Below are 17,131 nucleotides of genomic sequence, written 5' to 3'. Positions count from 1 at the left end.
ACGCGATAAAAATTGTTAAAGGAGCGCTTTCAGATTCTGGCAAAATTTCCAGAGTGCAATCAATTCAAGAGCTTTCTTAGAAAAGTAAATGCATTAAAAACAAAATGTGGCAATTATCGCGATAATGTAGAAATTGGACCGAAACCGATGTTGAAGGATATATCACTTATCGTCAGACGTGAATGACGCTCTTTGTGCAACGAAAGAAATCATGGCGCGGCTCTATGAGCGCTTTGAAAAAAAATTTACGATTGGGATTTCTTTATTTTAGCGATTTGTTTTCAATGAATGTCTTGTTCATATTCGCGTCTGTGCGACAGATACGCTCGGCGATTGCGAAAAGCGGCGAATTTCACAATAACGAGAGAGAAATAATATAATATAATAATATATTATAATAACGATATTCTAAAAAGCAAGCGGAAGTAAATGATAAATAAAGAAAGCGCTTTAGAATGCCTGATAATTTTTAATAGCTTCGACTAGCTCTCTCTTCTCTTTTTAAAGATCGCAGAACAAAATAAAACAATGAAACAAATAGACGCCAATAATAGCACACCTAAAAATAAATTTCTAAATTGTCTACTGATAAATCGGCCATGTGTAACACTGACGCACATTATAAATAGTTCGTTAAACCGCGTTAAACCGGATTGGCTTGCCGTGATGATCGGTTGACACGCGGCGCAACCGACGTGCGAATGATGTCAAATATATAATATAATTGTTACCATTTCGCGGCAAATGGATTCAATTGCCGCGCGTTTATGGGTTGCGCGTGTTGCATTCGGATCGGTTAAGGATTCGGCCGCCGCGTGAAAATGCGAAATGACGCGATGATGATAAAAAAAAAAAAAAAAAACGATAGCGTCAGCATTCCACCATTCGAGAAATAGTATTTGCAACGTGCTCGGTGCGTGGAAATATCCAATTCGATAACCTTTGATATTGCATATAATGTCACCAGCCTCACACGATCAAGAAATTTTTTCACCACACATTCGTATTATATTATCGCAATTTTTGCAAATCATCATAACATTCACAACCTTGTTTTTTTTAAACATATTTGTCTTGAAATAATAATATTTTTCATGTGCAACCTATTTCACATAGTGTCAAAAATTGATTTTGGAAAATAAAGGAATTTTTGTACAATATATATATATATATGTATATATAAAACATTGAATACATATAAAGCTCAATTTTTTATCGGACATCTTATCCCTCCAAACCTTTCCTTTTATATACATATGAATAGTTGGAAGAAATTCGGGGACAGGAATTCGGTAAATAGTTGAGCTCACAGATAAATAAGCAATTTCGAAAAATGATATCGGAAGAATGCGTAATGGAAAACAGAGAGATACACGTGTAAAAGGCGCGAGAGGTAGACTACAAACACACAAACATTGAAAAATTAAAGAGTAAATTTTTCATGTTTCTTGATGACAAAAGGTGTATCAAATTTGTCACAATACGCGATTATAATATATGTTATCTGTAATAGCATATATGTATATATACAACATTTCTTGATGTAATCTTATTTAAATAAAGCGAGGAGACATCAAGGCGAGCTGGAGTCCGAGTGGCTCGTATTGCTTTCCCGCCGTCCTGAATTGTGTCGGTGTCTGTGCGAGGGACTGCGCGAACGGGATCTGTGCCGCGAGGATGATTTCTTGCTCTTCTTGGATCTGTGCGAACGGGAGGAACTCGAGCTGTCGTAATTACTGAAACATACATGTGCAGTTCACATTTAAACAGACGAAATACTTTTAACAAGATTTTAGGTCATAAATCAAGAATTAAATAACGCAATTTAAAAGATAATATTTTAAAAGCGTGACTATAAGTGTAACTACAAACTTAGCAATAAATTATTTTAACAGAATGCAAGTTAAAGATAAAATTTAGCTGTAAGCAAATAATAATGTAACGTAATTACAATGGGTACGCATCTCTAAATAAAAATTAAAATTTTGAACTTTATGCTGTTATTTTTACTGCACCCAATTTTACAATAAAATAACTTCAATTACCTTCGATGAGAACTTTTCTTTTTCTTGTGCTTTTTGTGCAGCTTGTGCCGGTCCGTGCGACTTCCGCTCCGACTTCTAGAACGTTGTCGCGATCTCTTGCCGCTCAGGTCCGCGCCTTTCAATCGATCCATCAGGGAATTACCGCACATCTTCGTATCTTGCGAAGATTTGTCTTTATTATCCTCGAGGGACGGCGATGGCAGCGAGTGTATCTCGTCCGAATCGTCCTTTCGGGAATTTGGATTCACCGTGGTAGAACCGGTCTTGAGTGCTGGCGTTTGGATATGGCTGAGAAATATAGCAGCTCTCTTTTTTCTCTCGAGTTGCAACTGTCGTTCCCTGGAAAGTAATTTATCCCGCGCGGCCGCTGCCAGCTTATCCTTGATCCTGTCCTCCTGCGCCTGTTTATGCCTGATCTCTTTTTGACAATCCTCGAGTATATCGTCCGTCAAATCCACCAACTCTTTGTCATCGCTCTTCGGTTTCTTCTCCGATTTCGGTGGGTCTTTGTCCCCAATGGCAATCGAAAAATTCGGATCGGCTGTGCTGTCTTCGGGCGAACCGGGCTTGGAATTAGCATCCTTTTTGTCACTCTCCATCTCTTCGTCGCTCTCTTCCAATGGTAAAGCATTCCTCTTCTCGATTACTGGGCTCTCTCCATCTTTTGGTTTTTTGATGGAGAATGATACAGTGGTGATCTGTTTCGCCGATCCCGTGCTCTGCTTCACCTTCGTGTCGCCGCCGTTCTTCTTCTTCGCCTGTATCATTCTCACTCGCTTCTGCACCTCCTCCATTCGTTGTTGCTTCTTCTGCAGTTCCTCCAGCTTTTTCTGCTTCTCTTCCTGTGGTTCCTGCTTCTGCAATAACTGTTCTTCTGTCAACACCTTCGGATTTATCGCACCCTCGTACACCGTCAGCTTGTGCGCGTAGTAACCATGGTACTGATGCGACAACTCCAAGAAATTGAATCTAGAATCCCCCTTGTTCTTGACAATTGTCTCAAAATCGCGTCCATTCTTCGCCACGTAACTTGCCATCTTGTCGATGATGACCTGAACTTCCGCTGGTGGCACGATAAAAGATGGCCTGCTCAATGGTTTTTGGGCAGGTATCCCATACGGTACCAACGGCGTAGGTGTCTCCTTGGACGATACGGTTTGCGCCGTGGCCGTATCGTTTAGCATGGTTGGCATGACGAGTTGCGAGGGCGATTGCATTTGTCCATTTGACCCGTATATAACTGGACCATGTGAGTACTGCATGGGCGTAGGATAAGGAGGATAACTCTGAAAAAAGACATTGTAATGTAATGAAGAACAATGCAAATAATAAATCTAGGACTCTCGGTAATAAAATCAATAAAGTGGGGTTGCAATTTAGGCAATTGAGAGGGCAATGCGGTTATTAATGTGTAAACTTACAAGTTATAATTTACATAATAAACAGTTGCAAAATAAACGTTCTGTTGAACCTTTATTTAATAATTTACAAAGTTAATGAGGGACGTTTCGGCTCTGTTTTGAATCATCTTCAGCGTAGTCAAAACATTAAAAAATACAGTTACGTAATATGAATTTTTTCGCGTTCTCCCATTTGATCAATAGTTAATTTGATCAATAGTTTGATCAATAAGTTGCTTTGAAATTGAAGCGTTACATTGCATGTTGGTAGTTAGTTGACTAAATAATCCCTATCTATAATGTGATAATCAACAAGGAGATAAAGATACGGATATAAGTAAATCAAATTTAACTCACCATTCAGTCATAGGAGCGCGAAGGTTTAAAGACATGGAATACGAATGACATAATTTGTCACAGAATAATACATAATTGTCAAATTACGTGCCAAAGTTTAAAACAGATGTTAAGTCTATAGACGGTTATCGAATAATACTGATGTTACAGAGAATGAAGGTATCAATACCAGATGTGAAATAAGTCATTATAAATACAAGTCAAAAGTAATAAAACGAAATAAATAAACAAAGAGTTGAATTGGTAAACCCCACTTTATGAAAATAATATTAAAATGTTCTTCGATGTATCCTGCTATTAACATGATACTAGAATTATACCTGTGGTGGCACTGGGTGATAGTATCCAGCGGACGGCATTGCCTGCATCGTCGGGTCTAACGCTTGCGGTACCTTGGACGGTGGTGGTTTCCCTGTGATCTTGTTCACGAGCATGGAGTACGCGCAATCCGCCGACGGCTTATATTGTATACTTGGTATACTAGGTGCCTATAAACGGAAAGAATTTTCTTATAGTTCTGCATTTAGCTTATTTTAAATTAAATATCCTCTACGGTATCCATCCATTAAAGTAAAACTGGAAATATAATATATCCGGGATGCTATTATAGCTACGTTATATCTACAAACGCAAACTTTAGAAGAATAATTTAAAAAGATATCAGAAAAATATTTCAAAAAGCATATTTTTTAAAAATATATGATAAATTGTGATTGCAAATATTTAGATATAAAAAAAATCATGAATTTAATAATTGTATTATAACTTAAAAATTTGATTCTATTCACTTCATCATTTCTCTATTAATAACAAAGTGATAAATAATGCGTTTAATGAATTTTTTTGTAATATCGTCAATATATCGCACGCACGCGGAAGGAATTAAATAGAGTTTTAAATAGTGCAATAAATGAATAAATAAAAATATATGAGAATAGGTCCAATGCATACCAGAATCAGCCCTGGAAGCAGAAATATTTAACACATAAATTAGTGTTGCAGAGTAATATTAACGTTTCATCCTATTGTGATCCGTGTGAATATCGAGATCGCCATTCTTAAAAATAATTCAGTGTGGTCCAGCTAGGGATCTTCATATTTTGAATTACCCCGAATGCAAAATTCTTCTGCACGAGAGCGCACGAGGACCGCTTATGCATTTTTAAGAACAGATTAATGTACAGCGTGCAAAGTGACAAAATGTACCGTGTGAAACGTACCGCTTCGATCTTGGTAAGCGACGACGCGAGACTTGGATGCAGGTACGGTTCGTCATCTTGGTCAGACTCTTCCTCAGGTTCTAGCATTGAAAAAAAAAAAGGATAACGATGAGACATCACGCACACATCTCAAGATCATTAAGGTAGATTATGCATAGGTTACCAATTAGAGTATTAACAAAAATTTATGGCAATACTTACGGCAAGAAAAACTAAGTAGAATCAAAGTAGGTGTGGGTAATCAAATCCTGCTTTATGTCGCTTCAATTACTTCAACTCAACTTCAATATAATTACTATAAGGCATCGCTTGTTATAGAAAATGATATGCATACCAGATTCTTCTTTCTCAGGTTGCTTTTCGGGATTATATTTTCCACTCTTGATAGCATCGAGGACATATTTGTAATACTGATGGAGCGGCTCGTCTATCGATAGGAACGCAAACTGCGGATTGTTTGCCTGTTTCGTCTTTATCAAGATTTCCAACTGGCTTCCGTGTTGACTTATAAACAGCGCCGTTTTCATTATAATGGCATTCAGTTTCTGCGTTTCCGGCTAAACATTCGAAAAATTGACGTTATCTAATCACATTATCTAATATCTACAAATACAAAAAACAAATACAAAACGACATCTTACCAGGACCATTCCCTCGGGAAATGGTTCCAGTTCGGGAGGTGCCACGAATGCCTGATCTTCCTCTTGAGAGCCCTCCGATTGTTTCGGACTCTGAGACTCTTCGCCGGAAGCTTTATGACCATTTTCATCTTCATTGTAATTATATCCCACTTGATTGTACGAAGATTCGGAGTCCAGTGCTTGATGCAACCTCTTTATCTCCTCTTCTGCAATGCGAATTCGCGATTAAACTCTGGTAATGTGCACAAAAAGTACAATCAAAACGTTTTCGGGAAAGAGGATACGTTACCATGATTCATGGACTCCTCCGCGTCGTTGTTGTAAAGGGACCGATACCGCTCCTCGTCACAGAGTTGCTCTACTTTCAGTTCTTCCTCGGTAAGTATCGTCCGCTGATCGAAACCACCCGATGGTGGCTCGTGAATCCGTAAGTCAGCCAGAGCCCCTCGTCCATCGTATCTATACACATACAATACAACCGTTAGAGGAGGAAGACGATATCGTTTTAGGTGTTTTGATGTACAAGTTGGCCACGGCATCTGGAAATATTAAGTCAAGCAGTAAGTCCCACCAGAGCGATTTCTCTGAAATAGAACAGAGCTAAATAGAGGACGCCTCGAGTAACGTTTCTACCTGTTCTTGCTTTTTCATCAAAATATCAACATACCGCGATAACATCGACAAGTATTTTACATATATATATATATATAACCATTTTAAGTAACAATTATCTCGTTACCGTTAATTTCTAAATTACAGCATTACATTCGATTATGTTTATTTTAAAATTTACAGATACATATTTTGTCTTGTTACATTTACACGTTGTATACGTTATATCGTCGATGCAGATTAATTTGAACATACATGTGCACGTGGAGAAGAGCATGAAAGTCCATACAACTATATAAGCTTGCGAGTAAAAGTAACAACGGCCTGCGCGCCGCCCCGAGGCAAAGCCGAGTCTAATGTGCCAAATACATACCGTGCTGAGCGGTCGTATAAATACCTACAACCGTCAGCCTTGCCCGTTTGTCTCTCAACGCCGTGTCTCACCTTGCTGCTGCACAGACGGCCAGCCACAAGCGTCACGTCTCACCAGAGCACCCGCGTGCAGAGCGCGTAAATCGCGCTGCCACACACTGCGCGTTTCACAGCCGAGAGAGAGAGAGATAGAACACCTGCGGAAGCCTTAAACAGTCTCCAGTTTGCTTATCCAGAGATTAACGATGAGAAGGGGGACCCCGCTTGTTTTTCGCTTCTAAATGCAGTACTTGGTTTTGATTTTTTTTTTTTAATTCGGTTTCCGAATTTTGTGGTCTTTTTTTTTTTTGGTTTGTTTGTTTGCGGTCGAGGTCAGTCGTACTTTACGTTTTTCGTCGTCGGGGAAACGTAAAAACGGTGCGTGGTCATTATGCATGAGAACAAATATCCTAGATGAGAAATTTGTCTAGGTTAGAGAAACGGACCTGTCTATCCTCAACGTGTTATCGCCCATCCATGGTATCAAATGCTTTCCCTGATCAATCATTTTCGCCTTGTCATCATCGCGAAATAATTTGCAGCTATATCCGAACACCAACAGCTCCTGCGGTTCCTCGTCGCTATTCTTTTTACGCAGAATCCCCGAGTCTACCATCCACCGTTGGCTTTTCGACGACGCCATTTTCCCGACTGCTCCGACTCCGCTTCTCCGCTACTCCGCTCGACGGTCGCCGCGTATATATAAGCTTGGTAAAGCAAGAGAGAGAAGAGGAGGAAGGGAAGGGGAACGTGATGAATCGTCCCCGCTTCCGGGATGCGCGCGCGTCTAGACTCTGGAACGCAAGGGAAGTTCTCGCATTCATGGATATCCGTCGTGTTCAAACTTCGCGCCGTTTGGAGGAATCCGACGATTATCGCTTCGAAATCATGCCTGCCTAATATCCGGGAGTTGGTCGCCAGATTTATAAATATTTGAATTCGCGAGCTCACTTCGGTCGGGTTCACATTTCGCCAAATTCCTCCGCGAATTGAATTTCTTTCCTTTTGCATCCCTCCTCTCTTTGATTAACAGTTTAATTACCGTGTAATTCTTTTTAATTGACACAACTTGCCGTACTGTTAATTAAATATGCTGCAACGAATCGATAATGTAATCCGGATATTCGACAGCGAAGACATACAATCGTGTACAACTTCAAGCGGAACATTTTATTCCGCGCGCCTTTCAATTCCGCGTGAAGTTGGTGACGAATCATCGAGCAACCGCGCGAAACGTCAAGTTCACGTAAAACTTTTTATACACGGAGAGAATTTTCTCTTAATAAAATTTATCCTGAAATCATGGTAGAGTTGTGGGACATGTACCATCAAGAATTTTATGCGAGCTATCCCAAGTTTGTGGTAAATTTAAGGATAAAATATAACAAAAAATTCTCTCCGTGACCCGTGTATTTTCTTTTTTTTATAAACTTCGGAAAAATGCGACTGCAGGCCCTGCAGGCGGCGAGCAATTCGAATCGCCCGCCACGGCGCTGGCGACGCGCGGCCGCGCGGGGGCGCCCCGATCGATGCTGAGTTGCCGATGATCGCGCGCTTATTTATCGCACGGCATTTCGTTACGGGCGACTTTTATCCGCGATAAACGACGCATTACGCGCCCGCGGATCATCACGCACGACGGCGTGCGCGTCCGCGCACGATTGGCCGCGCGGCTCCACCGCGTTATACCCCCTCAGTAACGTTATGGAATGCGCGACGGACGGCTACCGTGTTACGCGGCTCCATTATATATGTCCTGTGCGCGGCTCCGCACGATGCCCGGCCGTAGAGGCACGCCAACGGACCGGAATACGTGCGGAATACGACGCGGCGGCCGCGGCCTCGAGGTATCGCCGCCCGACACCGGGCACGGTGTTACGCGCCCCTGCCGACGATCATCGCCGTGCTGCTGCTGCTGCTGCTGCACCTGCCGGCCGTCGCCGTTGTACGTCGATCGCGCGTCGTGCCCCCGTGTCATTTTTCGCCGCCGCCGTCGCCGTCGGTAGCACGTCGTATACGTGGCAACAGAGCGAGTGCGTGGCCGCTGCCGTGCGAGCGCTGCGTGTGCTCCTCCCCGTGGGTGTCGCTTCCTAGTCGCGACGGGATCATCCCCGAGGGATCCCCGATTCGGCGCGGCACACCGAAGGAATCGAGCGAGGCCAGCGAGGGGAAACGTTTCACCGCGTGGGCCCCCTCCTCCTCCCCCCCGCCCCTCCCCCACCACCTAACGTTCGCGCGTGGCCGTGCGCCGTGCGAACGGGGAACGTCGCCCGTGTTCAACGCGACGCGACGGGGACCAGGGACGAGGAACGGGGACGGGACGCGAAGCGACGCCGCGGAAGTCCCCCACGGACGATCGGAGGTGCCCGGAGCACGTTGCACCGCCGACAGTGAGACACACTCGGCGTAGTCGCTCACCCCGGTGTTGGGTGAGCTACGCTCGTCCCTCGGCGCGCGCGAGAGCTGCCATTGAAGGCGCCCCCCCGTCCTGGAAAGAGGCGCGTCGCGCCGATCCACGAACTCGCGGAATCGCGGGGCCCAGAGCGCGGTCGAGCGCGTCGCCGGAGGATACCCAGCTGCGCACGCGACGTCGTCCAGGAGCCAGGGGTGCAGAGCCCCCTTCGTCCCGCGGCGAGGATAGCTCGGTGGGAATTTAATGGTGTAAGTTTGCCCGTTGCCCACTGGCTTCTGGTGTTACACACCAGACATCGTCTACCGCGCTTCTGCCGTCCGCTTCTGGCATCCGGGGTGACCTGACGCTCGCGCAAAGGCGCGAATATACTTTTCTGAGCTCGCGCCGCGATAAATAAAATAGGATAGTGGTATAAAAATATAAAAAAAAATTTATTCAAAGGAAACGAAGTGTACTGTCGCTCGGTAACACTGTACGTGCGGGTAACGAGTCTTAATTAAAATTATATAAGGTTGATCCGTTTGCTATACAAGCTAAACTATAAAGTAATCATCGGCCGAAGGACGAGCAAGAAGTGAACTTAGGTATTAAATACCTACTCGTTAAATAAAGAAGAAGAAAATTAAGAGACGTACAATAACTGAACGTTTCGACTGTACCAAGTCTTTCATCAGTGGTGAATTATTTAAATATTTAATAGCGAACGTTGAATTTTGTTACACGATGTATCTAGGTTTGATATAAAAACTCGGAGTACAAGTCTTAATAATAGGTCTGTTTTTTATTGCTGAATTAGTGTACGCTCTCTGTAGTTAAAGTGAATTAGGTATATGTTTGCAATTTGGCGAAAGCGAGAAGGGAAGTTCTAGTGCAGCTCAGCGGAGCAATAAATGGAGTAATAAAAAACAGACCTCATTTCATCTTTCTCTTGTTTACAAATCTCAACGCAAATATTTATATGACTTCTCATAATAGGTATTCCCGATGGACCTCATCCGCTGACTACAATGGGCTGACGCAGAAAATGCAAGTGACTCGTGGGTACTCGGATGCTCCTCCCTCTCGGCGTCACCTACACGAGAGAGCTAACTTGACGAGTTAATGGTCGACTTGACGTTAATGGTGCATCTATCGTTGTTGTCCTCCCGTCAACGTAATGGAGGAGCCGGTTAAGAAGAAGCAGCGTATCGAGATTAGCGCGGGGGCCAAGAACGGGCTCGCCGACGTCGAGGAGTTGCAGAGGAACCTCCTCGCGCGATGTCTGTGCCATATGCCGGAGAGCAGTCTGCGCAAGCCGTTCACCAACTTCACGGTCGAGGAGACCGACGGTAGCATCCGTTACGCCGTGCTGTCCGACTGGGACACGGATCAGATTCTGGAGTATCTGAGCGCCCTGCAGCTGCTGTTCGACCTGGCCATCAGGCAGAACGCGAAGAATGTCATGTGCAAACGGGTGGCGGACGTCTGCGAGGCGGTGGCGCGGAACGAGCACGGCATCGTCGATCAGATCGTCGACCTGTCCTACACGACCAACAAGTTCGTGTCGTACGCGGCGAGTCGCGTGCTCGCGTCGTTCTTCATCGTCGCGCGGGACAACGTGGAGGCCGCCTGGCTGGAGAGGCTCACGCAATCCTTGGTCAACAGCCACTCGCCCAGCCAGATGTTGTTCACCCTGGACGTGGTCAAGCGAGTGGTCGAGCATAAAGACTGTAGTGTACACCCGTTGGAGGAGGGCGAGACGTCTGTGCCGCCGCCGGGCTGCAACACCCTCGTCATCACCGACTTCGACAGCACGACGGTCAAGGCGATGTGCGTGAAGGCGCTCGAGTCCAAGTGGACAATTCTCGTGTCCAAGTTCAATGACATTCTCGCGGCGTACACGCCGCAGCACGCGTCCGTGGTCATCACGTTCCTGCACCTGTGGGAGACCGTCATCTCGGTGAAAGCCAATCTTTCCGTCATCGACACCAAACCTTTCTACTCGCAGCTCAACAATCTCGTCCTGTTACTGAACGCCAATGTGCCGGGCGTGATCTGGCGACACTTGCTCGGGCTCTTCAACGAAGTGCTGTGCTACGGCAGCACCCTGGCGCTGCAGGATGTCCTACCGGACGAACCGTGCTCCCTGGCGCACCTCATCGTCCGCGCCGTCAAGGACTGGCGTCTGCTCGACGCGTTGCCGTACCGTCACGGTTCCGGTAGGTTCGGCGGCGGCACCGGCGAGGGCGATCGTCCTCTGCTGCAGAAGATGGTGCTGCTAGTGCTGAAGAGCGTCGCCGTGACAGTGCGGGAGACGCGCAGCGACTCCAGCGACTCGTCCCTCGGCTCCGAGGCCGAGGATCTCGACGAGGACATGGCGGTGATCGAGAGGAGCATCCGCGAGGTACTACGTCAGCTGGATCAGTGCGTGAAAGCATTGATGCCCTTCCATCCGGAGATGCCGCTGTCGCAATGGGTCGTGCAGATGTTCCACGACCAGGACGACTTCTTGATCGAGGGTATGGTCTGCTGTCTGGACGTCGCCGTGGGCTTATTCTATCGCGGCCCGCCCCAGAACGATCTGGGCCAGATGCTCAGCCCCACATTGACCTTTGTGCAATTCATCCGCGCCGTGTCACATGATCCGGATGTTCTGCTGGATCTGTTGGTCAGCAACGAGACCTGCTTCCTGCTGTATCTCCTGCGATTCCTCAAGTACATTAGGCGTAACTGGCTCGAGTTCGTCAGGTGTTGCGGCCGCGAGTTGGACGACACTATGACGGTACTGATAAGACTACGGTTGGCCATCGATCGGCTGGTGTCCAAGAACCTGTTCCCGTACAACATTAGTCCGGTTCATCGTTTACTCGAGAAATGCGAGTCCTTCTACGAGGGTAATGTGGAGAACGGTAACAACCTCGTGTAAGATAAGAAAAAAAAAGAACGTTCGGAGAGACTCGAAATGGTCATCAAGTGTGTACAAATTGTATGAACGTCAGTTACTCTCCGAGCTTAGCTAGATTTTGCCATGTGTAAAATATCACGTGTAGTGTACAGATCGCCGCATACCGTCCCGCATAGCGGCTGGACTGACTCCGCCGATCCCGTCTTCTTGAAAAAAAAAACTCAGAAGGACGAAACGCGTTTCTTATTTATTAGTCTTTAGCGAAATTTTTCAATATAGCTGGAATTGCAAGATGGAGAAATTTCCATTCGTTCACGGAATCAGTCGAGTTTTGAGAGTTGTACAATCGCGATCGAATCGGAGTAGAGTACAAAAAGAAAGGAAGACAGGGAAATTCGCGTTGATCGTCTCAAAACAAAACTGCATTCGTGTGGTGCTAATGAATTATGTTTCTGCCAAAGCACCAGAGAGCATACATATTGATGTATACCACTAGTGTAATATTTATATGTATACTTCGAGAGCTATTTGTACAATTTCCAGTCATATCTGTAAATGTAACTTTATTGTATTTTGATAAAATACCTGAGAAAAACTGTACATATATTTTACAAGCACATCGGAGCCGACTTTGCAATACCGAGTTTTAGCTGGGTGAAGTTACATATTCTTCCGATAATTCTGGAGAAAATTGAAAAAGAAAAATTTTATTACGGATTAGCCTTGCATAAATTATAATGAAGCAAATAAGGAAGACGTAGGAAATTATGTTGTCGTCAGATCAGGTACTCGTACAGTAAAAAGAGGTTTCGTAGCGTCAGTTACAAAGAATTTACTTTTAGACTTGCGGTTAGCATTTTGATACTACATTATGGACGAAAAATCATATCTCTTTGTGACATTGAAATTCTAAGTGGAAGAAAAGACACGATGCAGTTATCCGCAGTTGTTTCCGAGATTTCTGATGAAACGTAACTGTAAATAGTGACATTAACAACACTATACAACGCGCGCTACGTATTCAACATAAGATTTCCTTCTGTAAGTAATGTAATACACTAAAATTCTCACGTTTTTACTTTTATAATTGTGGTGTTCAATTTAATTCAATCTCCCCCTGTGATTGAGCGCCGTTCTCACGATTCTACATTCTAGACTCCACATTCTCGCGGGAAGATCAGATTTGGTGGCAGCTGGAAGATATTTCTTCTCCTTATATATATATTTTTTTTCAATCAAATATTTATTATCATCTTTCCCAAACGCAAGTCAAATACAATTGCCATTATCGAGACTTACGATTATAATGTAGCCCGGCAGATTGTCAGTGATGCCCCGCGATTAATCGCGCAAAGTGTCCGATACATTGATTAGAGCGACGTAACGCGCTTATCTCACCGGGACAAACCGTCCGGATATCTCCTTTTTTGTTTCTCTCCTCCTTTTATCTTAGAAAGACCCATTAGAATTAAGTTCGTAACTTTAGCCTTCCTTGGCTTATCTCCTTTTTTTTAATAAAATTACGCTACTCTCTATTTAGAATTTGCAAATATAGCTCTAATTATTTAAAATGTTCGATCGGAGCGCGATCGAGGAATTTTGTGTCGAGATGGACATCTTCCAGAAACACAAAAATTTTCTTACTAAATATTTATATTTGCGTATTAAATCATTATTTATATACCTCTGTACTTCGTCAATAAATCACTATTTCACAGCATCATATTCCCATTTAAAACGAAAACTTAGCGGTACCGTATGGTTAAGTTTTTTCCCCCTCTTTTTATAAATTAAACATTTAATTGCGATCTCTCTCACTTTCTCTATCTCTCTTCGGTTTGAAATGTCGCTTCGCTCGAAGTCGGTAAAACTATCGCATATTATACATTGATGTACGAAACTACACTAAACTGTACATACCTCGGTAAAGTTTTACTTGGCGCGGAACGGTAAAATGTCCACTGCTTTACTGTAACTGCAGCAAAAGTTAGTTCAACAAGCTCCACTAAATTAACAACAGAATCTAAGTTACGTAGCCCATTATTAGCGTGTAGTATTCAACAGTGTGGATCATTTATCGCATTTTATCTCCCCCTCTCTCTCTTTTTTCCTCTCTGCGTTTACTGTCTTGTTCGCTTTCTTTATTCGTTGCTATACGTATTCTCGCACTATCGATATAATAAACCGCTAATCGTCCGTAGCATACAATGAAGCATTCTTTCTCTGTACACGTTATTTAAATGAAAAATGTTCAATGTTCGTCGCGGCAAAAGCGGTTCAAGCGATTTACGTAACGACACATGCGCGAGGCATCAAGAAAATTAAAACGTATGCGAGTATCGTTAGAGACAGTCTTTCTTTCGTCACGAAAACATAGCGGACTATCATCCACGCAATCCCCGACGGTCTGCAGTGTCTACGCACGAGTATAATCTGCATCCGAGAAAGAAATCCCATCTCCTAAGTTTAAAATTATCGACTAATTTATTTTACCCGAGAATAGGTACGTTATATATCCGGACAATTCAAGGAGGCGATTAAAACGATTATGCAAGAAGAAAATGCAATTTGCGTTGGCTCGTCTAACATTCGCGCATGAACGTGTACGAACATGTGTTACACAAAAAGCCGCACGAGAAATACAAAGGACATAATAATTTCCGCACGTGTCGCACTTATTATCTCATTGCTACGCATATATATAATATATGTACTTATTTTGTTTCGACTATATGCCTATCGGTGCATATGAGGGTTACACTCAACGCTTTATTGCACTCTTACATCGAGCCGCCTCATCTTTTTTTTCTAAATGGGAAATCAAATGTACAAGCAATAAAATCTCACTACGGAAAAGGGTTTCGGAGCCGTGATATTTACTAAATTTAATTAAAATCAAGTCCCAAGTTTGCGTTCTCGTAAGGAACGATCTAAAAAAAGATACCTGCGGATTTAATTAAGGGAGAGTGTTCTTTGTGTGTGATAGAGATTATTATATTAAACAACACGCGCGCCCACGTATATGTATATCGTATAACGGCGAAATACAATCAGACCATCACGCGATCTCTCTACTACCCAGAAGCCTTTATACGCTCTACAGCAAAAGCAACGACTTTCTCTCGCGCGCTCTCTCTCTCTCTTCAGTCGCTTCACGTTTAGCCTTAGTAATTTAATTCCGCTCGGCTAAACCGATGAAAACTCTCGTCACTCCGGTATTAAGTAGTCGGATGATATGAGCTAATTAGCGCTGCGTCCACCGGCTCCATGCATGACGGACAGGTCAACGAGCGCAGCAACCAGTCGTCGATGCAGATCGCGTGGTAGGTGTGCATGCAAGGTAGATAACGCACTTCCTCGCCCACTAGCAGCTCCATCATGCATATCACGCACTCGCCCTTCTTCGCACCGTCGTACTCGCGCATCGGCAAGTGCTGTATCAGTCCTATACGCTTTGCAATCCTCACTTGTTGCTCCTCCTCGCTCAACCCGGCCGAGCCGGTGCTCTGCACCAGATTGACTCCGATCCCATGGCCGATGTTCAAGTTGGTGGACTGCAAATGACGTTCCCTCGTAGCGATCGACGGATAATAAGCCGCTTGCTGTGGAACATTGAAAAATCAATTAGTATTCAATCGTGCCGTTTTCTTCCGCGTCGCTTGCGGATCCTTGGAACTTGCAAAAGTACGTCAATATGTTTGTTTGCTTTTCAGAATTCTCTGTTTTGTTAGATGCCACGACTAAAATAAAAATTGACAAGTGAATATTTCTGAGATTAATCATCCTTTATCACTGATGAAAGCAATTGTAAAAAAAATACCGCATTAGACAGAATAAAATCGACACGGTTAATTGGCTCATTGTCAAAGTGCATCATAAGAAATCTGTCGTAAGAAGTCTTTCGCGCTACGGTTAATTACAGCCTCGGTGTTCGAGAAATCAGGGTCTAAATGTATTCAAATAAACAAGAAATGAAAGAAACGGGCAAAGGAAAGAGATCGTAGGAAGATTATAGAAGATTGCGATATAGCTTGGATTTCGGGCGACAAGGCAACAACGACGATAAGACAGCAATGGCGATGTACGTGAATTACGTTGTAGGGGATCGGCGGCCCGAGGCCCTCCTGCGAGGATCCGCTCGCGGACACGTTGGGCTCGGGATTGTTGCTCAGGAGGGTGGTATTGTCCTGTTGGTTGCCAGCGGTGCGCTTCAAACAGTTGCCCATGGTTCTCTCTTTCTCTCTCTCTCTCTCTCACTTTCTCTGTCTCTCACTAGCTAGCGGCGAGCTGTCAGCTTTGCAGGTCGCTCGCGCGTCGCATCCGCGCGTCTACCCCGATCCCGCTTTCCCGTTCCGCGCGAGCGATTACAGGATCCCGTGCGGACGCGGCAGCGACGGCGGCAGCGCGACAGCGACCGTGCTCCTTGTTGCCATTTCACCTGGACCGTCGCTCTCCGCGGAGCTCGTCGACTCGCGAGAGCAGCACGGGCGACGCTCGGCCAACGCGATCAAGATAACAACCGATGCCGTCGCAGTAGCCCGAGTAGCCGTCCAAACGCAGCCGTCACATACCCCTCGGTGCCCCTCACTAGCCCAGCAGCACTACAGCACTAGGCAGCAGCCGAGTCGTCACTCGTCACTACCAGCTGAGCGTCGCTATGATGCGCGGAGCCACGGCAGGTGACTCGTCCGCGCACAATGGCAGCAGGCAGAGCGGAAGTTGGTCGATTACGACGTGTATCGCCCCCGACTCGATTTCCTCGATTCTACCTCCGCTTTATTTGCGCGACAAAATTTGCGATTTCCTAGCCGTTCCTCTTTCTCCTGCGATCTCTCCGTCGACGTTGCGTTCACGCTGCTGTCTGAAACGAGAAAACGCTGGAAGAGAGGAGGGAAAGTGCAGTCAGGTTGAATCTCCGCGCTATACGCGGAGGTCTCACGATGCCGCGCGTCGACGGGCGGCCTCACCTGGGTTCCTGCATGGGTATCCCTAATCACGTCGGAGCGCGATAGCGAGTCATACTCCATGAGAAGGCACTTTCGAGCTCGCCCGACATTCTCGGGACGGATAGTAGCGGGATATCGCGACGCGTCGCGCGTCCCGACGGCGCGGCGCCTCGCTGCGATTGACGCTTCTCGCACCTGAAAC

At 45.0% G+C, this 17,131-nt stretch overlaps 3 protein-coding genes across 7 annotated transcripts; 1 reads left to right on the top strand and 2 right to left on the bottom strand.

Moving 5' to 3' along the window:
- Positions 1-1,423: 1,423 nt before the first annotated feature.
- Positions 1,424-7,372, bottom strand: Su(w[a]) (suppressor of white-apricot). Of its 4 annotated transcripts, XM_071704279.1 has the most exons (9): positions 7,133-7,267; positions 6,720-6,844; positions 5,953-6,122; positions 5,664-5,869; positions 5,357-5,579; positions 5,023-5,102; positions 4,123-4,290; positions 2,046-3,331; positions 1,424-1,736 (listed from the first exon to the last, which is right to left on the bottom strand). In XM_071704279.1, exons 3-9 carry the CDS (start codon positions 5,960-5,962, stop codon positions 1,574-1,576), a joined length of 2,136 nt encoding a protein of 711 aa, XP_071560380.1. In that variant the 5' UTR covers positions 5,963-6,122; positions 6,720-6,844; positions 7,133-7,267; the 3' UTR covers positions 1,424-1,573. The 4 variants fall into 4 exon arrangements, with proteins under 4 accessions (XP_071560380.1, XP_071560359.1, XP_071560364.1 ...); XM_071704258.1 differs by lacking the exon at positions 6,720-6,844 and having other exon boundaries at positions 7,133-7,372; XM_071704263.1 differs by lacking the exon at positions 6,720-6,844 and having other exon boundaries at positions 2,046-3,301; positions 7,133-7,372.
- An 872-nt stretch (positions 7,373-8,244) lies between these two features.
- Positions 8,245-13,070, top strand: Lin (protein lines homolog). Its single transcript, XM_071704306.1, has 2 exons — positions 8,245-9,347; positions 10,075-13,070. The coding sequence occupies exon 2, from the start codon at positions 10,256-10,258 to the stop codon at positions 12,002-12,004; it is 1,749 nt and encodes a 582-aa protein (XP_071560407.1). The 5' UTR covers positions 8,245-9,347; positions 10,075-10,255; the 3' UTR covers positions 12,005-13,070.
- A 135-nt stretch (positions 13,071-13,205) lies between these two features.
- Positions 13,206-16,840, bottom strand: Rnf11 (Ring finger protein 11). Of its 2 annotated transcripts, none has more exons than XM_071704392.1 (2): positions 16,069-16,840; positions 13,206-15,585 (listed from the first exon to the last, which is right to left on the bottom strand). In XM_071704392.1, exons 1-2 carry the CDS (start codon positions 16,207-16,209, stop codon positions 15,202-15,204), a joined length of 525 nt encoding a protein of 174 aa, XP_071560493.1. In that variant the 5' UTR covers positions 16,210-16,840; the 3' UTR covers positions 13,206-15,201. The 2 variants fall into 2 exon arrangements, with proteins under 2 accessions (XP_071560493.1, XP_071560502.1); XM_071704401.1 differs by having other exon boundaries at positions 16,078-16,827.
- Between the last annotated feature and the right edge of the window lie 291 nt (positions 16,841-17,131).

Source organism: Temnothorax nylanderi, unplaced genomic scaffold, assembly GCF_030848795.1.
Source record: "Temnothorax nylanderi isolate EJ_2023f unplaced genomic scaffold, tnyl_v1.0 TNYL_tig0003_pilon, whole genome shotgun sequence".
In the NCBI taxonomy this organism is placed as follows: Eukaryota; Metazoa; Arthropoda; class Insecta; order Hymenoptera; family Formicidae; genus Temnothorax; species Temnothorax nylanderi.
Note: the sequence above shows the minus strand (reverse complement) of the source record. Positions and strands in the feature narration are given on the sequence as shown.

What these genes read in the sequence shown, in the direction of transcription:
- Rnf11 (XM_071704392.1), bottom strand. Translation starts at nt 16,209, where the DNA reads ATGGGCAACTGTTTGAAGCGCACCGCTGGCAACCAACAGGACAATACC. An exon ending in TCCCCTACAACGTAATTCAC is followed by an intron (nt 15,586 to 16,068) that starts GTACATCGCCAT and finishes AATGTTCCACAG; the next exon opens with CAAGCGGCTTATTATCCGTC.
- Lin (XM_071704306.1), top strand. Translation starts at nt 10,256, where the DNA reads ATGGAGGAGCCGGTTAAGAAGAAGCAGCGTATCGAGATTAGCGCGGGG.